At 41.5% G+C, this 26,714-nt stretch overlaps 1 protein-coding gene across 1 annotated transcript in view; it reads left to right on the plus strand.

Annotated features, from left to right (window-relative positions):
• LOC126480895 (glutamate receptor 1-like) overlaps positions 1–26,714 on the plus strand; it is a 1,132,174-nt gene that overhangs the window by 1,076,159 nt on the left and 29,301 nt on the right. The window contains exons 15-16 of the mRNA XM_050104292.1: positions 4,324–4,568; positions 21,139–21,247. Coding sequence (XP_049960249.1) covers positions 4,324–4,568; positions 21,139–21,247 — 354 coding nt within the window. The remainder of the gene's footprint in view (positions 1–4,323; positions 4,569–21,138; positions 21,248–26,714) is intronic.

Consider the following 26,714-nt stretch of genomic DNA (forward strand, 5'->3'; position numbering starts at 1 on the left):
ACACGCAAGTCACCTAAGTGACGTTCAGTTGATTGCAATAGTTTCAGAACAATTGTTTAGCGAAAAGTAAAACTTTTTCCGAGTAAAACTGCGGTGTGGGAAGCATTTTTGCTTCATTTACGTAATGAAAGTTTTTTAGCAGCATAGCAGACGATTCAATTGAACTTCAAGCTTTCCGCTGTCCTTGAATCAGACAGATGCGGATACGATTCTTTGCGTAGAAGCGGGACACAGTGTGCCGTAAGAGATCCACGAAAAAGGATTACAGCAATGAGTCTGAACAATGCATCGGTTGGGACTTAGCTTTCTAACAGGACTTCCGTCACTGGCTAAATATTTGCATCAAGTGGCTTTCCTATTTCATTTTATTTTCTTTGTGAGCTTCAGTTACGATCAACTTAACCATCCTCCCATAGGTGATAAGCTACAAATTAAAATATACATACTCCAATCACACACACACACACACACACACACACACACACACACACACACACATATATATATATATATATATATATATATATATATATATATATATATATGGTCTGTTCGGAAAGTAAGGTCCGATCGGTCGCAAAATGGAAACCACTGTGAAAATCAAAAATGTTTTATTTGCAACAGTTAGGTACACCTTCCAGCTACTTCTCTACATAGTCTCCGCTCTGATTTATACATCTGTTGTAGCGCTGTACCAACTTCCCAATACCATCGTCATTGTAGCAAGCCGCCTGTGCTTTCTGCCAATTCTCTACGCTGGTCTACAGCTCGTTGTCTGTGCCAGAACGTTGTCTTCATAGCTAGTGGTTCATGAGAGCAGAGATGAAACTCAGGGAAAATCAATTACGGGCTCTATTTTGGGTGATCAAACACTTCCCATCGAAAACTCTGCAGGAGCGTCTTCAGTGCCCCTTCAGACTGCGGCCGAGAATTGTCATACAGAAGGAAACGCTTGGCAGCTACGTTATGTGAGCTGCATGACTTCAGGGGAAATCTCACAGCAGGCCCTCGTACATGGTGGGAGACACTATTGTTCTAAGCATCTTTACATGCTTACTGGTCGCTCAGAACTGAAAACAGCGACATGACGATATCGACAGGTACACTAGAGACACTACACAACATATCTGTGCAAAGCTTCATCTAATTTTCTCTGTGCTTTCCATTTCGCAGCCAATTGGACCTCACTTTCCGAATAGCCCTCGTGTATATATATATATATATATATATATATATATATATATATATATATATATATATATATACTTCCTTCGATTCGTAGAGAATAGTTACATTGGTATTAAACAGATTAATTGCATTATGATTTGCTCTCATAGGTGCCACGAGATGTCACTCCAAACACAAGTTATGTTTGGAGCAGATAACACGCATGCCTCTGAGAATTTTTCTGATGTGGACTGCTTAATTCGCTTAAGTTATATAAAAATCCTGACAACATTGTAGGTAGGGCAACCATAGGTACGAGTACTCGTCTTGGTTGTCAATAAACATCTGCTGTACTTAGTCCTTTATTTTTGCTTATTACCGGTTTCGTGGCAGTAAGAGCCACATCTTCCGGTGAACATATTACTAGAACTTTAAAAGTCACATGTATGATAGTGATGACGTTTAACTAACGTTGTATTCTGAGTTCCATGCTTAATTCTGCGCAGCGTCCCGTGAACAAATAGCAACCCGGCCATAAATGTGCTACGTGTGCGGAGGCACGGCGGGTCGCTAGTAATTATCTAAAAATAATGTATGTTCGTTCATTTTCTATGTATTCCTAGATCAGCCATCCGATTCCAATGATTTGTTGTCAGTATGCCCGAAAGGGTTTATTCTGGCATACAAACCACCTGCCTCGCCTTGGCGTGGGTGTGGAGGTCAATAGGGGGTGACATAACATCGTAATTCAGGAGAGTATTCATAAGTTTCAACCAAATGTATATACCTTTGTAGAAATCATTTGTATAAATCCAGGTGTGTGTGTGTGTGTGTGAAAGAAGTGGGGGGGGGGGGAGGGAGGCATGACATGTGAAAACAGTCGATAACGACCGACATTAATACCGAATACATTGTTTTCGAGGTCGGTAGACAGTCCCAATACATCTGCTCCCCTAGGAGTGGGGCTGTGCAGGGTAGCAATGCTTGCAAAGGCAGTGACATATCAACATATCTCTGTAGCGGCTGAAATAGTTTGTACCAAACGTAGTACAAGTATTATGGGAAAAAATACCATGACAGGAAAACAGCCCTAGCATCCATATGGTTGGGGGTGGGGATGATAAGGAGTGGCATAAAAGTATAAGGGGCGATCGGAAAGTTTACATTCGAAGGCCGTGCATTCCAGAATCGGTATGTCAGTCAGTGAAAATCTCCATGAGCAGTGAGGTAATCATCCCACCGACGCGACAGGTTGATGATATCCGTCTGATGCGTGAAGAAGTCCATAATTGCCTACTGCACATCCTCCTTCAATATAAATTGAGAGCCCTTCGAGGACTTTTCTAAGGAACGGACGGCTTGATAATCGCATGGGGAAGGACCAGCACTTCAGGGAAGGTGCTCGAGTGCCTCTCATTTGAATTACCATAACTTCTGTGTTTCGACATATGCGATATGGGGACATGCGTCATCAGGAAGCAGCAACATCTCTTGGTGCGTCATTGCACAATGGTGGTTTTCGACAGATATATTGCACCGTACACATTCTTCTATGGCCAATGGTTGTCTACTGGTGTTTAACCTTCGACAGCCAAGAAAATAAAATTAGCTCGCTGGTCCTATTTGGAGACATTTGGTATTAACGTCGCCATTACGTTTCCGCATTTACAGCAAGCACGTCGAAAAGACACGAATGACACACAAATCCTTCGTCAACATGTCGGTACTTATACACCGGCACCAGAGTCGCGCTACATTGCATACGCTGCTGTAATGCCCTCAAACAGAAACTTCCTGATGGCCCTCTGTTTACAAAACACTGTGGGGATAAAAAATCCTTAGGGGTGGGATGGGAATAAGAGGGGGCGAAATGGAAAAATGTTCAAAAACAGAGTGTTCATGTTCCTTTTCTGTATTTAACTGACTTGGAATACTTTATAAAGTAATGTCTACCTCTTACCTGTGTTGTGCAGTGCGCCAACCAGGACGCGAGTATGAGAGGTGCACGAGTATGTATAAAGGAGCAGGCGTCAGCAAAAACATTTTTAAATTTAACACACACAAAATTATTTTATTTGGTTTGTGCATGTAAATGTGTCTGCTTTGTATGTGCGTACCTACTTAGAAAGAAAATGAGGTATCGGAAGGCCTGACGGGCGCAGTTCATATTTTAGGAAAGTAAGGTCAGATTAGGCGCGAAATGGAAACTGTGAATATCTGATGGAACTTTGTACAGATGTGTTGGACAGTGTCTTTAGTGTGCCTGTCGACTGCTTCACGTTGCTCTTCTCAGTTCAGAGCGAAAAATGGTTCAAATGGCTCTGAGCACGATGCGACTTAACTTCTGAGATCATCAGTCGCCTAGAACTTAGAACTAATTAAACGTAACTAACCTTAAGACATTACACACATCCATGCTCGAGGCAGGATTCGAACCTGCGACCATAGCGGTCACGCGGTTCCAGACTGAAGCGCCTAGAACCGTACGGCCACACCGGCCGGCTCAGAGCGAAAACTCATCACATTGAAATTCCTAAAACAACACTGTTTTCCGCCAAGTGCGTGGATCTGGAGAGAGATTTTACCTGATGATATGCAGCCCACATAACATAGATGTCTTGTGTTTTCTTTCTTCAAAACTATTTTCAGCCGCATTGTGCAGGGGCAATGAAGACGCTCCTGCAGCGTTTTCGATGGTAAGTTTTTGATCATCCACAATACGACCCTTGATTGGCTCTCTCCGTTGTTCATCTCTGCTCACATGAACCGCTGGCTACGAAGACATTTTGGCACAGGCAGCGAAAGGCAGACCAGCGCACAGAATTGGAGGAAAGCACAGGCGGCTACTTTCTGTGACGAGGGTACCGGAAAGTTTGTACAACGCCACGACAAATTTCTGAGTCGGAGCGGCGACTATTTATAGGGTGGCTAACTGTTGCGAATAAAAAATTTTTGGTTTTCACTGTGGTTTGCATTTTACGTCGGATCTGACAATACTTTCCGAATAGCCCCCGTAATTACTCATTTGTCAAGGATTTAGTATTGCTCGAAACCTACTAATAGCCTTCCTTTAACATATCTCACGAAATTTTAAGGAATTCATATACCAGTGAATTACTACACCTGTATTTACCTCTTTCTTTCACTGCAACACAGAGGTCGCAGATCACGCTGTACAGCAAAATGTGGGAGTTCATGAACTCCCGCAAGCACGTGTTCGTGCGAACGTACGACGAGGGCATCCGAAGAGTGCGTACGTCGAAAGGGAAGTACGCGCTGCTGATCGAGTCCCCTAAGAACGACTACATCAATGAGAGGGAGCCCTGCGACACCATGAAGGTCGGCCGCAACCTGGACGCCAAGGGCTTCGGTATCGCGACGCCATTGGGATCGCCCTTAAGGTAACAGGCGCTGCGATGCTGCACTTAGTTGAGGCGTACGAGCTATTGTCACAGTTTATTTCATTTTTACAGCCCCGTACTTCGATCGCTAAAAACGGAACCGTTTAGAATTACTTTGTTGGCCGTCTATTTGTCTGTCTGTCAGTCCGATTGTTAAGACAACTCCTTCTCGAGAAAGGGCAGACGTATAAAGTAAAAATCTGTGCTACATACTACGGTCTACGGTCCCTTGGCGGTGTAAAAAACTGAAACTTCTAAGTTAATGCAATCAACAGTACGGCCATTTACGTCACATGATTTGTATCCCGTTGACCCGGAATCATGAAATTGGCAACAAACAGGGTTTGACTCTACAGTTGGAAGAAAAAATCCGAAAATTTTTAATTTTTCATTATATTCGTATATAAATGTATTATATTGTATATACTTTGTCATTATGTATACGTTTTTTTTTGGTCATGCGACTGAATGTCCAGCCTGCTGTTAAACCTCTTTACCTCACTAGCAGTAACGCGTATCAAGTTGATATTTATGTCACACACGAAAGTCTAAGGCATGTGGGTAGTGTAATAAATGTAAGCATCTAGGTCATTACAATCAAAAGATACGAAAACTTGTATCACATATTTTGATACTCGCAGACTCACTCATCAAAGTCTGTAATCATGAAATTTGACAAGAAGCAAAGTTTCACCGTATGAACTAAAGGAAAATATCCGAAAACCGTTAATTTGTAATTATATCACACAAAAATAATTCTTTTGTCATTTGTTACACGACTACAAACCTAAAATTAAAGCGTTCTAAAATATCTTAGAATTTTCGGGACTGATAATTTGTCTGTACCAGCGTCGATAATAGGCAAAAATCGCCGGGACTGTCGATTATCGGAATGGATGAACTTTCCAAATACTTTGTACGGATCCTTCGCCGTGTGAATTCTAGACTCACTTATCTGGATTTTAAAATTACAAGTAATTGTCTCACTTTAATAAGAAAGGTCAAAAAGAGGGAAAGATGAGGGCTTCTATTAAAGGGGGACGGGTATATTTTAAGTTAAAAATAATAAAACATTATTGTCTGTGACAAGGGTCTGGCTTGTGACGGGGGATTTGACGGTCACCTTTTGACTCAGATCACAATCGAACAGTGTAACGTATATGCAACCAATACCGCAGCTACCAGTACACGGAATCTAACCTGCATAACACCGTGTGTGTATTATGTGAGTGTCAGTTTCACTGTTGTTTAAGTTCACAAACAGATCGTTACATGAAAAACTAAAAACTAACATTTGGATAAGCTATCTGAGTGTGTTTTTAAACAAGAATTCACAAGTGACACAGAATCTGACTTGTTCAACGGAATTTACTGGATTAGAGTCCATGATATGTTGTGGTGTATCAGTGTCTCTGTTTTGGCCCTACGTTTTGCACTCACCTCTTTAGATGACTGCCTTCTTCCATGTGGTTTACAGAAATTCGCAGCAACATGCAGCAGCAGCGGCTAAAGCTTGTTGTTATTAAGAATTAATTTAATGAAAATGAGTATTCCTGGGTCCTGTTAACTATTAAATAACTTTTGAAAAGGGCTTTCATTAATTAAGTCCATTTAAAACTTTAGAATCATCATGAACAAATACTAATAATGGCTGAGTACCGGATTAACAAATTATTTCAATTTCAAAGTTACACTAACATTTAGTAGCCACAGCATATTATATAGATGTGGAGAATTATTATTGTTTTTGGGAGGATAAAGAGGCTTCTTTAACTGACAATCAAAACGTAGGATTATTGCAAACTCGGACTAAGAATCACGAGGCTAACCCTGCAATTGCTTTTGCGCTATGCTTGCGAATTTGATCTGCCATCACCGAGTTGAGGGCAGTGTAACACGTGTTCTGTCTCCGAGCTCTTGACCGATACTACTACTTCCCCTCTCGCAGGCAGACCTCGTCTCACAGCAGTGCCTAGAATCGCGCTCCCATGTTTCGCCCTCAGATTGTTGCTATCGATAACTGAGTGCTTACGAATTCAAATAGTGTTGACTATATTGTGTTCAACGTAATGGAGAGTTGTGACACACTCCTTACAGCAGTTCAGTGTCTAAAATCGTGGGACAGACTTCAATCGTGCCTTGGCACCAGGATGTTTTCCGCCAGAACGAGAGTAGCTTTTGAGTAAATATGGTTGCATTAGGATAATGGTAGTAGGAAACTATCTTTGGTATTCTGTCTCTTAAAGAAATAAAAATCATTTTATGCACTGGTAAGAAGTGTTTCACTGAGCATCATTGTAGACACATCACCGTAACACGTTAGTAAATGTGCAACTTCAATGCTCGGACTCTGACCTGAGCAACACCACGTTTTTCTTTCTTTATTATCAAGGTAATAAAGCTTCATGGTGACCCTCTTATACAAGAGTTAATTTGTTTACAGTATGTTTCGAATTACGTTTTGACAGGCTACTGAACCATAACGAATTTGCATTCTGGCAAGCTGTGGTGTTGTCTGTGAGTGTAAAGAAGGTGTTCAGACATACAGGAGCTGGTACTCAGCAGACAGACCTTACTCCCAGCACGCACAGCAAGAAGCAACATCACAAATACACAAATAATGACTATAAGGGACAGAAACGGAAATAACAACTGGGAAAAGATAGGACCCTTTTGTGACAGAGAAAAAAGGCAATATGCGTTAATTTTTCAGGTGCTGTTTGACAGTGGGTGAGTCAGTAATGCAATGAATCGTGCGAAGGGAGAAGCGTAGCTTATTCAAGATATAGCCAGCATCAACAGAGACGGAGTTTGCGAAAGTTTTAGTTGTATGAATCAGCAAGGCTGGGATTCTAGACAAGTGAGACCTTGTGTTGCGAGTATGATGACTCGTTCTCTGTTGACACTTAATGGGATACACGTGCATTGAGGTGTCGAAGAAGTAGCCGTGCGTAGGAGGTCACGTGACTTGCCGGCGAACACCCCAACTGGGTGACGTGGTCACAGAAACGGATGTTGCGGAAGTATCACATACAGACCTTCGAGCCTAGTTCCATCATTTGTTCAGCTTCTCCTGTCTGGTTAGATTACATCGTGATATCCTAGTATAGGTTCGGCAGGAGGTGTAGATGCAAAATTAAGTACTGTACATAAAATGGATATATCGTCCCCTACTCTCCTCTGAGCATGGGACATCATCATCATCATCATGTTAAGAAATGTTAATGTAGAACTTTTGGAGGCATAGGAACAAGTGAAAGACTTCCTGCACATGGCGTCAGTATTTTTTGTCCACTTGAGTTGCCCATTGAAATTTACACGTAGGTTATACAATGTTTCCTGATACGGTACTGATAGGAATAAAAATTGTTCGTGGAGTTTAGAAATACTTCTACATCTATGGACAAAGCAGGTCCAGAGCCGGATGTGCTGTGGTTAAACTTACACTATACTGGTATGCTGAAAGGTAATGTGAGCCCGTTGAAGGGAGAAACTCCACCTGAAGAAAGCGAAATTACCGTTTCTGAGTCGAGTGATTATGGGGATACGACAACAAGAAATTCGTCTTGTTTGTCTGGCTAGACTCTGCGTCTCAGTCACGATCGAAGATATTCCACTCACTCGCTAGAAAACGTATTGGCAGCTCAAGAACCTGTTGGACGGAGAGCTATCAGACGTAATCAACCATTAAGATCTGGAGAAAATATGGGGAGTATAGAGCATTAACGTAAATTCTTCATTTGTGTGCTCATAGTGTCCGTAGTTGCTTTATAATTCTTGAGGGTATTTTTGTTCTGTCACTGCACCTATGAAAATGGGTGATTTTTTTCACCTGACGCATTTCGCTTTATTGAGCTAAAGCGTAATCCGTGGTCTGTAATTAAGTTATATACATTTTGATTTAGATCGAAAAACAGTTCGTTATGAGTAGGTTGATTTGTACTTACGATGATTTTTCGGCTGATTTCTCGCTTACGTAGGGAAATGCCCTGTGCTAGCACACCGTCGTTTTTCTGAGTTAGACATTAATAATATTGGTCTAATTTTTAGATACTCTGCAGCACTATGCATTTCTTATGTTTTTGACAACACATTTTTCTGCACATCACTGTATTCTGTTTGTTTTTGTTCTTCAAGTATGTGTTGTTGTTTGTGTTTCGTAGTGTTGCCAACATAACCTTTCCACTACTTGTCTTTCACATAACCGTACTTTTTATTTTTAATTAGATTACTGGAGGTGTGTAATTCTATTTAGTTATAATCAAAATACCCACGGGTGTACTGTCGGCCTACAGTGTCCAACGGGCACAATATTTCGGCGATCATACATGTCGCCATCATCAGGTGAACTGACGGACTGAGCTCCTGTGAACGTACCGGCACGGAGATCCGTACGCTATGGCTGCTCAGAGGGAACTGGATTCGGTCGCGGCGGCGGCCGATTTAAATACTCTCCGCCCGCGGCGCGCTCCCTCCGCCGTCCGCGCCCCGCGCCACGGTCGCGCGGTAGAACGGATTGCGACGTCGTCTGAGATGACGTCGGTGTGATGGCTCAGTCCGCCGTGGTCGTCACAACTATACGTTTGCTCGATTTACTCTTGATTAACCCAATCGCTGGTTCCCAAGCCTTGCTAAGATTATAGCCACAGTCACGGTTTATGAGGTCGTTATTGGTGCGAATTTCGATGGGCTCTCTAACAAGGCTGTCCCAGTATCTCGACGTCTCTACCAGAATCCTCGTGCGTTCGTACTCCATAGCGTGATTTTCCGACAAGCAATGTTCAGCGACCTCCGACTTTTCCAAAAACCTTTACGTAGTCAATGAAGGCAAGAAAAGTTGATAAACTGAATTCACTGTGTTTTTATGTAAGTTGTGCCATAGTGAAGATAGAGGCCACAGATGTTCTCCCTTAGCAGAAAGCGTACTGGGCATACGATAAGTTTCAGCGATTGCTGATGGTCATATTGTTAAAATACTACCGTACAATTTATAACATGCACCACTGTAGTTCCCATGTTCACGTCTATTCCACATAAAACTTGTATCCTAATATTGCGGAAATGGAGTGTGCTATTGAAGTGGAGTTTTCACAGAATGGTTCGGTGGTCAGGAGCTCCCAGTGTTGGCCAATAAACAGATTGTAATAATACTTATAAAGTGTATTTTTTGAGCAAACATACACTTTTTTAAATGTAACAGTGTGTATAGACACTATCAACTAAAAGTAGGATAATTTAGAATGTCAGCGCTATTTGTTGCAGGATTCTAGTGCCAGTCTTCACGAGATATCTATTATTGGGAAGTTCCCACAAACACGCTTGTGTGAGTACAATACCCATAGTGGCACACATTAAAAAAAAGAAAATAAGTGCGTACATTAGTTACGCGAATTGTGACCAGTAACGGAACAATTCACTATCACAGGTTGTGTTGTAAATGGCCAACGGCGGTGGAAATACACACTTCCAGTCTGTCATGAAACGACTGCTGCACATTTCAGCGAAGATGAAGGCTGCAGTTATACGTACGTATCTGCATATTATCAAGTGTCAGTGGTATGTCCTTGTAGATAGCGTCTTTTGGCTTTCCCCACAGTATACTTCTACAGGCTTCAAATCAGGGGAACTGGCCGGCCAAGGTACAGTCCTCTGTGTCTAATCCAACGATTTGGAAACAATTCGTGAAGCCATGATGAAGCAGTTCGTGCACTATGGGCTGGACAGCCATTATCTTGGTACCTCATGCTCCTCCCAGTCTGTTGAGGTATGTCTTCTAGCATGGAAGATGGTCTTTCAGGAGGCTGCGTTACTTGTGCGCATTCAGTGTTCCGTCTATAAATAACGGACCAATGAGCTGATGGTGCACTATCCCACACCACACGTTTACGTTACACGGACACAGACGTTCCACCTAACCAAGCCAACGGGAATTGTCAACGAACCAGTAGGACATGTTTCTGTGGTTTACCCGGTCATAAGTGGTAAACGTGGCTTAATCACTAAACAAGGTACATAATGCAATAATGCATCCGGGGTATCCTGTCTTAATGCCCATATACAGAATTTAACGCGATTCTTATAATACACTTGCCTGGAGCTCTCGATGGAGGTAAATGTAATAAGGATGGAACCTATATCGATGGAAAATGTGTAGGACCCTTGCCTGACTCATGCTAATTGCTCGTGAGCTAACGATCGGATCAGCTGCAAGAGCAGCAAGAACATTCATTTGCCCCTCTTCTGTTGTCAGTTGTCTCCTTCTGTTACGTTGTCTAGATATTGCACTACGACTTTCACGTAACTGGTTGAAGAGGTTGATAAATAACTGCCGAGATGGTTGACGTGTACTGGGACATCTTGCCGAATATGCTGTCCGAGAACGAACGGCCTTCTTTCTACACTCTCGACACACCATGAGCATCTCAATTAATGCTTGGATTGTGACATGCTGACTAGGAAGTCGCAGTTGCACTCAATGAACGAACAAGCTCTCTGCAAGAAAACATAAAAACATCGAACCTATTAACTTCGCAGGTTGATTGCAACAAACAAGTGCTGCTGTGGAAACTTTTCAAAATTCGATATCTCGTAAACTACTCGCACTAGAATCCTTCAATAAACACTACTGACGTTCTAGTTTATCCTGCTTTGATCCTGTTAATGTCAATATGCATCGTTCCATGTAAATAAAGTACATTTGCATAAAATTACACTTCCTAAGTATTATTGCAATCTGTTTATTAGCTAACAATACCAGCCGCTGACTACCAATTCATTCTTTGAATATTGCACATCAACAGTAGTTTCGATTTTCGCAATATTTCAGGTACTAGTTTTTGGTCATATTATGAGATATATATATATCTCAGAATATGACCATATATATATATATATATATATATATATATATATATATATACACTCCTGGAAATTGAAATAAGAACACCGTGAATTCATTGTCCCAGGAAGGGGAAACTTTATTGACACATTCCTGGGGTCAGATACATCACATGATCACACTGACAGAACCACAGGCACATAGACACAGGCAACAGAGCATGCACAATGTCGGCACTAGTACAGTGTATATCCACCTTTCGCAGCAATGCAGGCTGCTGTTCTCCCATGGAGACGATCGTAGAGATGCTGGATGTAGTCCTGTGGAACGGCTTGCCATGCCATTTCCACCTGGTGCCTCAGTTGGACCAGCGTTCGTGCTGGACGTGCAGACCGCGTGAGACGACGCTTCATCCAGTCCCAAACATGCTCAATGGGGGACAGATCCGGAGATCTTGCTGGCCAGGGTAGTTGACTTACACCTTCTAGAGCACGTTGGGTGGCACGGGATACATGCGGACGTGCATTGTCCTGTTGGAACAGCAAGTTCCCTTGCCGGTCTAGGAATGGTAGAACGATGGGTTCGATGACGGCTTGGATGTACCGTGCACTATTCAGTGTCCCCTCGACGATCACCAGTGGTGTACGGCCAGTGTAGGAGATCGCTCCCCACACCATGATGCCGGGTGTTGGCCCTGTGTGCCTCGGTCGTATGCAGTCCTGATTGTGGCGCTCACCTGCACGGCGCCAAATACGCATACGACCATCATTGGCACCAAGGCAGAAGCGACTCTCATCGCTGAAGACGACACGTCTCCATTCGTCCCTCCATTCACGCCTGTCGCGACACCACTGGAGGCGGGCTGCACGATGTTGGGGCGTGAGCGGAAGACGGCCTAACAGTGTGCGGGACCGTAGCCCAGCTTCATGGAGATGGTTGCGAATCGTCCTCGCCGATACCCCAGGACCAACAGTGTCCCTAATTTGCTGGGAAGTGGCGGTGCGGTCCCCTACGGCACTGCATAGGATCCTACGGTCTTGGCGTGCATCCGTGCGTCGCTGCGGTCCGGTCCCAGGTCGACGGGCACGTGCACCTTCCGCCGATCACTGGCGACAACATCGATGTACTGTGGAGACCTCACGCCCCACGTGTTGAGCAATTCGGCGGTACGTCCACCCGGCCTCCCGCATGCCCACTATACGCCCTCGCTCAAAGTCCGTCAACTGCACATACGGTTCACGTCCACGCTGTCGCGGCATGCTACCAGTGTTAAAGACTGCGATGGAGCTCCTTATGCCACGGCAAACTGGCTGACACTGACGGCGGCGGTGCACAAATGCTGCGCAGCTAGCGCCATTCGACGGCCAACACCGCGGTTCCTGGTGTGTCCGCTGTGCCGTGCGTGTGATCATTGCTTGTACAGCCCTCTCGCAGTGTCCGGAGCAAGTATGGTGGGTCTGACACACCGGTGTCAATGTGTTCTTTTTTCCATTTCCAGGAGTGTATATACAGGGTGTCCCAGCTATCTTGTCCACCCAAAATATCTCTGGAACAATAACAGCTATTGGAAAACGATTTTCACCGGTATCAATGTAGGGCTGGGGCCCATGAATGTACGTATTTGGAAACAATCTAAAACGAAAGCATATGTGTTTTTTAACACAAACTTATGTTTTCTTAAATGGACCTTCTATATCTTTTCTTCAGAAATCCATAGCATGACAAAGCACATACACAATGGCGCTGATTGCATCGCAATATTCCCATTACATCCCGAGATATTGAGACGCGAAGTTGACGCTTGAAACACCGGACGTGCGCTGCTAGCGCACGTCCTGAGGCTCAGGCGTGAACCCCATGCTGCCCGTAATTGCAATGTGGCTGACATGTGTAATCACACCTCCGTACTTGTCAAGAGGTCCGAAACGAATAATACGGTCTGCTGCCATCAATTCTCATAAGCACATAATGGTTTCCCTCTTGTACGTTTTACGTATCTACGTACACAATAAGAACCAGTACCGATCGGTGTACACCCGTCAGGTTGTCTTATTTATCCTGCACACCCAAAATAAGGTGTCCAACGTAGTTCCCACTACTGCCACAGTTACCACTTCGCCTTGTTTATGATTTGCGACCCATGCAAACTCCTGTACTCCACCACACACCGAGCATCCCATTTGTTGTTGCTTTGGCGTGCAGTACACCGCTTGCCAGTGTAGTCGTGCATCAGAGTAATCTAGTGACGGCACGGAGGTAGTACACATTGTGAATAAACGTTGTGTTGTGGAACTTATACTGAACAGTATAATGTACACACATGAAGATATGGTAGAAATGCTGCTGATCTATGGAGAATGTACGTTGACGGGAAGTACGTTATGAGATTGCTTGTTTGTTGATAGTACTGTTAGCGAACATTGTAATTATTAAGTTAATATGTCTGTTTTCTACCCTACTCTACATACCTGTACTGTACCCTGTTGTATGTGGACGAAATGCTGTTCAGGCAGAACGACTGTACAGAAGACGATTCCCTGACAAGCCATCGCCTTCGCGCCGGATGTTTGGTCGTCTCAGATCTCGTCTACGTGAAACGGGAAGCTTAAATCCAAGACCTCGACATCGTCCTAGAACACGCACAGATGAACGTGCTGAAGTTGCTGTGCTCGCTACCATAGCTGTGAATCCTCAAATCAGCACACTTCAAATTGAACGTGAAGTTGGTGTGTCGAAATCAAGTGCACAGCGTATTCTTAAACGTCATAAATTTCGTCCTTACCATGTTCATTTACACCAGGATCTTCATGGAAATGACTTCCGCAATAGGGTAATATTTTGTCGCTGGGCTCAGCAAAAACTTCTGACTAATCCAATTTTTTTTTTTTTTGCAGATGTTCTCTTTACCGACGAGACATCATTCTCCAACAAAGGAATTGTCAATATGAGGAATATGCATTATTGGTCCGCAGACAATCCAAAATGGCTCCGTCAGGTAGAGCATCAACGTCCGTGGAAAGTTAATGTTTGGTGTGGGATTATTGGAGATACCATCATTGGACCTTTCTTTATAAATGGCATCCAAAATAGCAGACATTACTCCAGATTTATACGACACAATCTTCCTGTTCTCTTGGACACCGTGCCTCTGAACCGGAGAATGGTCATGTGGTATCAGCATGACGGATGCCCTGCACATAACGCCTTACGAGCACGGCGACTTCTGAACCGTAAGATCCCTGGTAGGTGGATTGGACGAGGTGGCCCAGTTAGGTGGCCTGCCAGATCTCCGGACCTTACCGCTGGATTATTTTCTTTGGGGAGCAGTGAAGGATGCTGTTTACCAACATGAACCAACAACACCAGAGGACATGAAGCAACGCATTATTGATGCTTGTACAGCCATCAAAGAGGAAACAGTAGCACGAAGTAGGGCATCTTTCATCCGCAGAGTGACCCTATGTATGCAAGCCAATGGGCATCACTTTGAGCATGAGATGTGAACGCTATGTTTAGTATGTAGTGCTGGTATCACAGTGGAAGTTTCTACAAAGGGCCATTTTACCCAGTGATGTTAAGAAACATTTGCTTGCAACAATTTGTCATTTAACGCATTAGATAAACATAACATTGATAATTATGTGATAATAAAACTAATTGGTTAAACATGTTTACATTCATCTTCTATGTCCTACCTGAACTTCCCAAATCAAAACATTTTTACCTAAACAACGGTAAAACTTTTAGTCCACTTGCTCTTTTCACTAAAACCATCAAAAGGAATTTCACTATTACGAGTGAATGATTAACTGTCACTTGCACTAGATCTACAGTAAAGTTTTAACGTTGAACGGCGTTAACTTTTTAGTAACGGATTGACGATAAGCGAAGTTAACTTTGTGACTAGCGTTGCGGTACACAGATATGTTACAGAACCGCATCACCCCTAGCCTATGGGATAAACACCTGCTGGAATGTACGACGTTAATGCAGGATGGCAGCAGACCGTATTATTCGTTTCGGACCTCTTGATATGTATGGAAGTGTGATTACGCATGTCAATCACATCGCGATTACGGGCAGCATGGGGTTCACGCCTGAGCCTCAGGACGTGCGCTAGCAGCGCATGTCGGGTGTTTCAACCGTCAACTTCGCTTACGGGTGCTGTTGGTGTGTTAGCTGCTGTTGCCATGAACCCACACATGGGTACACGGGACATTGCGAGAGCCGGTGGACTGAGTCAAAGTAGTGTCATGCGCATACTGCATCGTAACCGCTTTCACCCGTTTCATGTGTCGCTACATCAGCAATTACATGGTGATGACTTTAATCATCGAGTGCAATTCTGTCAATGGGCATTAACAGAGAATGCGTTGCAGTTCTACCTGTTTACCAATGAAGCGAGTTTCACAAATCACGGGGCAGTAAATCTACGGAACATGCATTACTGGTCCGTGGACAATCCTCGCTGGCTGAGACAGGTAGATCGACAGCGACCGTGGACTGCAAATGTATGGTGCGGAATCATTGGCGACCACCTCATTGGTCCTCACTTCATTGCAGGGGCCCAAACAGCTGCAACATACATCGCGTTTCTACAGAATGATCTGCCAACGTTGCTCGAAAATGTCCCACTGGAAACGCGTCGACGTATGTGGTATCAGCATGATGATGCACCTGCACATTCCGCAATTAACACTAGGCTGGCCCTGGACAGCGCTTCATAGGATCTTACACCTCTGGACTTCTTTTTGTGGGGTACGTTAAACGAGAATGTGTACTGTGATGTGCCTACAATCCCAGAGGATATGAAACAACGTATTGTGGCAGCCTGCGGCGACATTACACCAGATGTACTGCCGCGTGTACGACATTCATTACGCCAGAGATTGCAATTGTCTGCAGCAAATGATGGCCACCACATTTAACATCTATTGGTTCAAATGGCTCTGAGCACTATGGGACTTAACATCTATGGTCATCAGTCCCCTAGAACTTAGAACTACTTAAACCTAACTAACCTAAGGACAGCACACAACACCCAGCCATCACGAGGCAGAGAAAATCCCTGACCCCGCCGGGAAACATCTATTGGCCTGACATGTCGTGACACACTATATTCCACTCCGTAATTGAAAACGAAAACCACGTGTGTACGTGTACCTCACCCCTCATAGTAATGTATGTACATGTGCGTCAGTGAAAAAGACCAATAAAAAGGTGTTGGCATGTGGACGTAATGTGCTGTTCCAGTCTCTTCTGTACTTAAGGTCCATCACCGTTCCCTTTGGATCCCTACGTAATTCGGTGCTCTCCGATACACACGATCGAACAGCGGAGGAGTGGTACTCAAGCGTCAGCTTTAGGTTACAATATCTCCGGATGTAATTAACATTTTACAATGCAACAAACGGCACTGATTACGTATTTGTTTATATATTCAGATGTGCTAACAAAACTAACAAGGTTCCATTTAAAAAAACATAGGTTTGTGTTAAAAAACATACTTACGTGCATTTTTTATGGTTTGTATTAACCAATTACACTTGTCCCTCTCCTCACGTTCGGTCTGTGGAATCGATTCGTCAGTATTTGATGTGGTTTACGAAATATATCCAGCGGAAATGTTAGGTGACTCACCCTGTATATATCAGATTTAGCAGAGACTCAGTTCCTGTTCATTTGAGCTATCACTGCTGTATCATGATTGATGGTATTGTGCCAAATTGAACTCATCAGACCAACAAATAGTTCTCCAATTGAACTATATGTAGCACTCCAAAATACTAGAACGTAATGGCACGAACATCCCTCCAACAGGAAAGCCACGTGGCTTAGAAAACCGCTAACGAACGTTGACTGAGAACCAACTGGCTCACGAAAGACAACACTGATACAGTAACTTACCAAAGAATGTGCGAAAGTGTCGGTATCGATGTATATTGGAACTTGTTATTGCAAGATCTCGAATATAGTAACAGAATAGTTATTACAATTCATAAAAGATAAAATATATTGTGAGGAAGTGAAGGACCCAACTATCAGATGTCAAAACTGCCTTCCAGCTTTTAAGTAATTTTACTCGTATTAAGTCTTAAGACACATCTGGATATGTGAATACTCTTGTTTTTTTTTATTTTTTTGCATTAGATGCCTTGTTATTAGCTGACACGTAGTTTATAGCTGTGGCAGAGCCTCTAGCTGACCATGTGTGTTTGTGCATGTGTTTACGCCTGAAGAATATGTTTGTTATCGTTAACTCATTAATTAACAAGAACGCGTTTAGTCTATATCTTTTCGTGTTTTTCCCTTCAGAAGCAATAACATTTGACACTGGGATCTTACCTACCTTTACATCTAAATCTTCTGCTATTATCAGATAATCATTTTTGTTTATGTTGTATAGGGTTCTTTGCAAAATGTAGTAAATATCTACATTGTCATCGTATTTCCCTTTTGTGGGGTATATACTCCATTACCGATAAGGAGCCCCTTGGTATCTTTATTCTGACCTGAATTATACGTTTACTGACGATGATGTAACGTTGTTGCTTAAAGTTTTCTTTCACAGAACAGCTGCTCTATCACAGGCCCTTACGCTTCGAGAGACTTCACTGTAGATCATATTTATTGTTGTAGAACCTCTTGATTTCTTTCTGGTTCCTGTTATGATGGCTAAGTCAATCAATATTTTTAAAATTCATTTTAGTGTTCTACTTCCTAATCACTGAAACTGCGAATATTGAATATAGCCATATCAAGTCGTTTGTTGCAGGTTTATGCCAATGCCGTCTAAAATTTATGAGTCCAGCGTGCCTTTTTTGGAGATTCTGAGTAATACTGTAATTCCCGCGTTACGGGATACCTGTTTGCAGCCAGGGTAACTAGGTGGTGACGCTGCTACCTTAGGCATTGCAGTACAGTGGTTTTTCTGTTGGAGTCGTCTCCCTTTGATGTTCGCCTTTTCCTCACGCTGTTGATGACCCCTGCCAAAGAGACTTGTCTGACTTGGGTGGCCCTGCCAGGAGTTTAAGCTCCAAAATAAAATGTTTTAAGTGATAAATACTTGCTGTATATCTTGATATAGTACTGATGCAGAAAACTACCGCCTCTAAACTATTGGTCGTTCATAAATCTAAAATTTTGCACTTCACAAAACGAAAACTCGAAGTATCCTATAAATATAATATCAATAAGTCGTGTTGTAATCGGCCAACTCATATAAATACCTAGGTGTAGCACTTTGTAGGGATATTAAATCAAATGGTCACCCAGGTACATTTGTGGATAAAGCAGTGGTAGACTTCGGTTTATTGGTAGAATACTGGGGAAGTGCAGTCACTCTAAAGGAGATTGCTTACAGATCACTAGCGCGACCGAATTTAGGATGTTGCCCAGGTGTGTGGGTCCTGTACCCGACAAGACTAACAGGTGATATCGAACTTATATAGAGAAGGGCAGCACGAATAGTGACAGGTTTCTTCCGTGGGAGAGTGTCCCAGAGATACTGAAGGAACTGAACTGGAAGACTCTTGATGGTACACGTTAACTATTCCCAGAAAGACTGTAGAAAAGTAATTCAGGAACCGGCCTTAAATGATTAATCTAGGAATATAGCACTACCCCCAACGTATAGCTCACATAGGGATCGTGAAGATAAGATTTGAATAATTAGTGCACTGACAGAGGCATTCAAACTAGCATTCTCCCCGCGCTCCTTACGTGAATGGGACAGGAAGAAACCCTAATAACTGGTGCGGTGGGACGTACTCTCTGCCGTTGATCTCACGATGGTTTTGCAGAGTACAGATGTAGATTTAGCTGTAGATCTATATCTGAAATAGTCAGAGATTTCCTAGTAACAACAAAGGCATCATAACAGAAAGGTAGATCAATACGTCGCCCTATGGGTTTCCGGCCACCGATAATCCTAGACGCTCACCGATCAGCATCTACTTATATTTATTTTCACAATGCATAGACATATTTTTTACATTTGTCATTTTCTTTGCAGTAAGCCTATCAGTGACTAATTATATTAATTGTCACAAAATGAAGAGTTGTTTTCAGTAGTAATGCAGTTTACAATAAAATAATATTGATTCAATAACTTCATTTTGTGTAAATGGTCATGTACAGTTCCGGCTGCCCTATGGAAGAACTCTTTGTAGTTACATCAACTTTATTATTTGGATCATAGTTACATTGATCCTAAAATCGCGAAACAGCCAATAGTCCACTATATCAGTGCTTTTTGCACGATGTCGCAGGACCGAATAGTCAGACGCAGATTCGAGCAGAATTTAGAACAATATTCATTTCAGGTTCCTGTTCACAAACATGAGGCCGATCTGATGAGACTTAGTCACAAAACGGATCCATCTTTGGAAAAGAAGCTCTAAATAAATCTGATAGCGATAAATCGAATTAGGTGGGAACTACAGCACATATATGGTTATGCAAGCGAATCGTCAATTTTTGGACCTGGATGAGAGGAAAGCTACGTCTTGTCACGCGAACGATACTCCCACACGATCAGCATCAAAAACACTCGTAGTGAGGTGCTTTAACAATTTTTCCTCAAGTTCGATCGTCAGTCAGTCTTATAATTTGTATACGTCAATCTTCAGTTTTTACGCTTCTAGCAGTGTTTGGTATCGTGAAAAATACCGAGCTGCATTGTGGTTTGGAGTGGTGTTCAAAGCAATCTTAGGGTTGACGTCAGGTAACGCTGTACAGTATCCTACAAATAAATATGTCACAAGCTGATATAAACGACAGTATTTTTTGCGATGTAAGGTGATCAATAATTATTACATTTTCTAAAATATGTAGCTGTGGCTACTTCTGAAAGAATGACTCTTTTGTGGTGCATTCAGTTTTACTAGAACATCAGTTAATATCGTAATTCTTATACTGAAACGCACAGTCATTCATCTGCGAACATGACATCGTAAGTAGATATAAACTGAAGTTGTGAACTCTTCGGTGAAGTTGCAAGTTCGCACTTAATGAAAGTTCCTGCGCGATGAACGGAACGACATTTCGCAGCGGCACAAACCCTGAACCGCATACATGGAAGGTCACGGAGGTTTTGTGCGTGAGATACATCAGAGAAGTATGAAACCTGCCCCGCATGTATAATATGCTGCGTTTTAAAATACGAGTATTTATGGTCTTCTTGATGTATAGGTCAAGGAGGATAAATTACATTTGAAAGGATAAACTGTCACAGCACTCTTTAATTGACTTCTCCTGAAAATGTCTGGTGACCCAACCTGAGATACTCCAGAAGTTTTGACTTCCATATCTAACAAAAACTTTATTTTCGTGACACATTTACTGCAAATAAACGAAGCATCATATCAAAATTTTCGTAATTTCAAAAGTTCTCGAATGCCACTAGTAAGCGACATAAATATGTATGAAATGTGTACTTTTGCTATGTATTGATAGATTTAAATGTTATAAGAAGTACACTAAATATTTGTCTCTATGCGTACTACATAACTTGGTTGATGTCTTCAAGATAAGTTGATGCTTTGATGCGCCATTGTTTTTTATTTAAAGAAAGCTTTATTAGAAATGGTTTTATTTGTTAACATATTGCTTAGTTAAATTCAAAAATATTCCTGCAAAAACAAAATTATGGCAATAATAAGTTATTAGGATCTCATATAGTGATCGACAGTAGCACAATGTATAAATGAGTTCCAAACTGCTGCTTTACAGGGATGAGATTAATTTGGCGGTATTGTCGCTAATAGAGAATGGGGAGCTGACAAAACTGAAGAACCGCTGGTGGTATGACCGTACTGAATGCAAGCATGGCGACAAACAGGTATTTATAGTTTACGCTTTCGGCACTTTTCCAGTACATTTTTATACAATTTGTACGTCGAAGAAAATTTCAACTTAGATTTCCACTAGTTGATATAAATTAATTATCTAGAGTATATTACTATGTTTACTTAATATACACCATTACAGTTACGTATGTCTTTCATATTTCTTGTACTTCGATTCCATACTGCTTTCTAACATGAAATCTAATATTTTAGTAAGCACTATTAATTTGGATAATGCAACTACGATAATATTAAAACTGTTTCTATTTATGTAAAGTGGCGTTACTGCAGAATAAAGTTCGCGTAATAAATCCGTCATGTTTTAGAAGAATTATTTCCAAAAGGCTACTAATTTTATTTCGGCAACATAGAGAGTATATCATTGTACGTCTGACCGATGCAATCAAAATAATTTACATTCTCCCTGTAGCAGAATTTTGATTTCACGCAGATTCAAAACATCAAAGTTTTCCCATTCGGTAATATAGGAGTACACAGATAACGCCAACAACGAAGTAAGCGTAGGGGAAGAGAAGGAGAATAATTGTTTTGTTCTATACTGTTAGCCTCCTGACTTTCTAATTATACAGGATATTTCGTTGTATTCAGAGGTAGGTATTTAATTAAACAAATCGTTCATGAACTTAATATCAGAATACGTGCATTTAACCTTTTATCTCACTCTAAGGCCCTCGTTAGGCCGACATTTCGTTATTTGTAACTCCATCGACGTCATAGCCATTAAAGACGATAATTCCCACTGGATATACGAAGATTTTTGAGAAAATTGTTACCTTGTTTAATTACAGAGGCTGCTCGTTGGCGTTAAATTCACAAAGGCACCAACGTTATTCGGCGCGTACGGAATGCGAGATTCATATTTCGTAACAGATATTACTTCTGCAGAATTATGCTTTAATTACAAAAGGACTCGCGCATTAAGCAAGTAAACACTTTCACGCTAAACAAAACACTCGAAAGACGTGGAAATTTGTACGTTTGAGAGCAACCCGATAGCAAATTTCTGTACATATGCTTGAAGTAAACACAATTTGCATCTTGTAGACTGGCTGTAATTTCTGTTTATTTAAGACATTGAGATTCACTTTTAATATTCGTTTTCTCTTATTGTTCTCTCTATCACTCTCTCTCTCTCTCTCTCTCTCTCTCTCTCTCTCTCTCTCTCTCTCTCTCACACACACACACACTCACACACACACACATACACATACACATACACACACACACACACACACACACACACACACACACACACACAATGAAAGGTAGGTGAAGTTCATTCGAAATGCATATTCCCTTTTTGAGAGTAGTCCCTGATGTTGGAAACAAACCTCGCCACTCAGTCTTGTAGCATCTTACCTGACCTCTCTAAATTCTCCGATATAGAACATTTCGTATTCTAATATCCGGTCTCCACGACGCATTAACAAAAAACGACTGTGCTTTAATAGGTTACTTTCATGTTCACCCAGAGTTGCCCATATGTTGTAATCCAATTTAGGACAGAAGACCACTCGTTTTCTTGAGCCTGCTTCCGAATGGTGTGTTACAGTAGACACATATTCGGGAGGTCCGTGGTTCAAATCCCATCACACCGGCCATATTTAGGATTCCGGCGTTTCTCTAAATCGCTTAAGGCTGATTACTCTGAAAAGATGGTTATGATTCCCCCTCCATACTTTTCCAGTCCAAACCGGTCCTTTGTCGCCAAGAACCAGTTCGATGAGTCGTTAAACCCTAATCACCATTCATTTTTTCAGGTCTTTTATTGTGCTTTTCGTGTGAATCGGAAATCTATCTTCGTGTAACTTTTTCCAAATATATTTCATTGCCTGTGTTTCTCGAATGGTATTTACCCTTCTCCAAGTAATAAATTTGTGTAAATCAGACGGTTTGGAAACCAGGTACTGATAGGACTTGCGCTATTTTCACGAGCTGCAGTAACAGAAATAACGAATCAGTCTCATTTTGCCAACTGCCAAGAAAGGCGAGCGGATAGAAATTTAGTACACTCTTTTGACCTTGAGTGTGAGAGCCTCCTATTCATTCTGAAATTTAACTTGAGTGCATAACTGGGATGACCTTGTAACGTCTCCGCTCGGGCGTACGTTAACTTTTTAAAGCCTGTACTATGATAAGTTGACGGGCTTCACCTTTTTAAGAAAGGATTTTAGTACATATGTTGACCGCGTGTACCTGAATGGAAGCAAAATCGGACTTGTACCCAGTCAGTAACAACAATGATACGTCAAGCAAGTATAAAGTGCAACTACACTTTAGGACGGGCAAGGAATATGCACAGCAGATGCTACCAATTGTTAATTATACGGTCGCCAGCCTAATTAGGCATTAAGTGAGTTTTTTCCTTGTACAAGTGGGTGTACGTACAAGCATAACAACACGTCGTAATACTGCATTATATGGTAAATTTTAGAACCAGAAAAATCTACTGAACTAATATTTTCCTTTTTTGTACTAATTTGGACAAGCTGTAAATACACAACATTACACTACAATGATTACTACAAACTGCATTTTGTCTATTGATCCGACTGAAATCGGGCATAGACTACCCTAGAAATAGCACTTTTGAAACACGCATACAATGTCAATTTTAATAAGAGTAAACACTGATAAATTTAGGTTTTATATTGACTTTAACTTTGCAGGTCAAATCAGTTCAGTGCACTCCAGAATTCAAATGAATAGAAAAGAAAAGAGTGGAAGGGGGGGGGGACCCTGAAACTGTTATGATCACTGTGTTGAAACCATTAATTATTGGAAACATTAAGCACTCAAGATTTACAAAATATGAGTTACTACTCTTTTAGTCTTATTACTTCCTCATTTAACTACCATTATTTTTGTCTCAAATTAATTAAGCTTCATTACTAAACCAGTTGCAAAATTAACTTCCAATTTTATCAGACCTTTGTTCTTTGCTTATATTTTCATTAACAATAAAGCTCCTTAAACATCTTTCTAGCATAAATAGGTCTGCAGATAATTCTTATTAACATAAACTTTAAATCTTCATATCGGGACACTCGGATTGCACAACATGTGGAAAGGACCCTGTCTAGGTTAGTGACTAGGATAATTAATTGATAGGACAATTCTGGTGAAAGTTAAGCTGTTATTGAACAGTCAGAAACAAAATTAACACTGGTCCACACGAATACAATTCTAAAGATTCAACCTGTTCGTGTCGATGCGGCGGTTGGCGGGCGGCGAGATGAAGAGGCGCACAGCACACATACAATCACAGCTATGGCTTTTAGTGTATCGGCACTTTGCTTCTTCTTAGCGTCGCAATCCTTTTCAATTCAGTGCCCATAGAAGATAGCCATGCTGTGTAGTCGTCGGAAACGGCACATCCGAAGCTCAATGAAACCACTTTTTCCAGGATAGCCTCCTCGATCCGGAACGTGTTCCTCAGACCGATGCCCAACTCCGACTGTATTGCTGAGCCCGTTATGCCGTGCCCGTGTGCATTTTTCCCGCGCTCGCCTGCCATCCACCCTTTACCGCTCCCCTACAGATAGGGTATTCACCAAAGATTTTACATTCCACATATCCTAATACATTGCCTACGTATGGACCAGGCGCACAATTACAATTTTAAACATGTTACAATAGATTCAACATGTGTTACACTTCAATTCTGTTATAGCATTTCTTGAAATTTGACATAAATATTAATATTCACATCGAAAGTTGCTTACATTTTCTTTAACATAATAATACGAAAAGAAAAAGAGATGAAATCAAAACATTGCTTACATTAATTCATCGAAAATCAGAAGAAAAATTATTATATGTACAGTTGTTGTTGTTACAACCTCAGTATCAATACCGTGAAAATATTCCCCTAGTAAAGTAGATTTTGACTCATGTGTGAATAATAGCACGATCTGACGTCTTTTTGTGAGATATTCACTGATAGGGAAGACTTACATTGCGCAACGGTTAACATATGGCATCTTGAACATTATCTTAGGCCATGCAAAATTAAGGCCGATGTATTCAATGCTTACTAACGCGATGCAAAACAGTCAGCATCCTCTCTTATAAGCAGCACGTGTGTAGTGGAGATAAAGACTCCACGTTATATAAACTTCCACTTATTCAAAAGAAGCATTAATCACAATAGCCATTCTCAACATAATCAGGATTATAACATGTCTTGAAGTTATCTGCAGATCTGATCTCTCTTATTCTTGTTGTAATACGTGTGCACAGAAATAAGTGTAACCTACCTTTAGCTGCTTCTGTAAACAACGATTGCAGTGAAGGCAGAAAGGATTCAGTTCAGTGTGTTCATGTCGTTACGACATAGGAAGCTGACCAACAAAGCGTGATAAGTTATAATTGTTTCCACATGAGAAATAATTAAACAGTAATTGGAATAATGGTTGATTATTGCTCAAGAATAAAAACACTGTAGCTCAGCAATGAAGTTACAGAAATCCTCCAGGACCGCACCCAATATACAATAACCAGAAATAGTCAAAATTAGAACAAAAAGAACGCCATATAACTTCTAACCTCGTAGTAACATTATATAAATGTGATAGTAACTGAACGATGACTTGTATTTACCGATGATTTCATGAAAGACCTGTATTGATCCTTAAACGTGGAAGAGTCGTTAGCACTGAACTACGGATACGCCTTGGTCACGCAAAAAGCACATCTAAAATCTGGAAAAATTAATATATTAGTGTAATATTACGCCAAAAAGTTCGAGCACGTAATGTTCTGAACTCAAATTCTTGTAGGATGCAGAGTAGAAACGCCATCAACATGAAACACTTGACAAAGTCGTCGAATTTTAACCAGCAGAACAATGAAGGTCGCGCAACGTCGAAGCGATGACGACTGCTCTAGCGATCCCGGAAACAGCTACTGCTTACAAAGTGAAAAGTGTAGATATGCTTACGCTACAGAGCAAAAAACTGTGGCATTTCTAGCAGACGAAACCAGTGCATAGTGTGTCTTTGCACTTTGCCAGTGACTTTTAACTCACGTGAAGCTACATGATGTGGAGGGGGCTTTCTAATGAATGGATTTGACGGTGGAAAACTATTCCTGAAAGAAGCAACCCGAATCAACCTCACGACATTCGTTTTTCCGCCTCAACTGTATTGCAAATAAGAAGTTCAACAACTGCTACGGAAGACAGTGACTCTAGAAAACCTATTACGGATAAAAATCAATGTTGTAAAATTAAAGACTGGAGATAAACTAAGGCAAGAATACCGGAGAAAATGGTTTGCATAAGACAAATGAGCCATAAAAGACTTATAGACTTCTTTGATAAGTCTCAGATGACCGTCACAAATGCCTTCTAAAAACACAGGATAAGAAGCTGTTCTTGGAGAAGACCAGAAGGTACGGGAAACTATTAAACAGACTAGGTGAGTATTGTACAACTTG

The sequence above is a fragment of the Schistocerca serialis genome, chromosome 5 (genome assembly GCF_023864345.2).
Source record: "Schistocerca serialis cubense isolate TAMUIC-IGC-003099 chromosome 5, iqSchSeri2.2, whole genome shotgun sequence".
NCBI lineage: Eukaryota > Metazoa > Arthropoda > Insecta > Orthoptera > Acrididae > Schistocerca > Schistocerca serialis.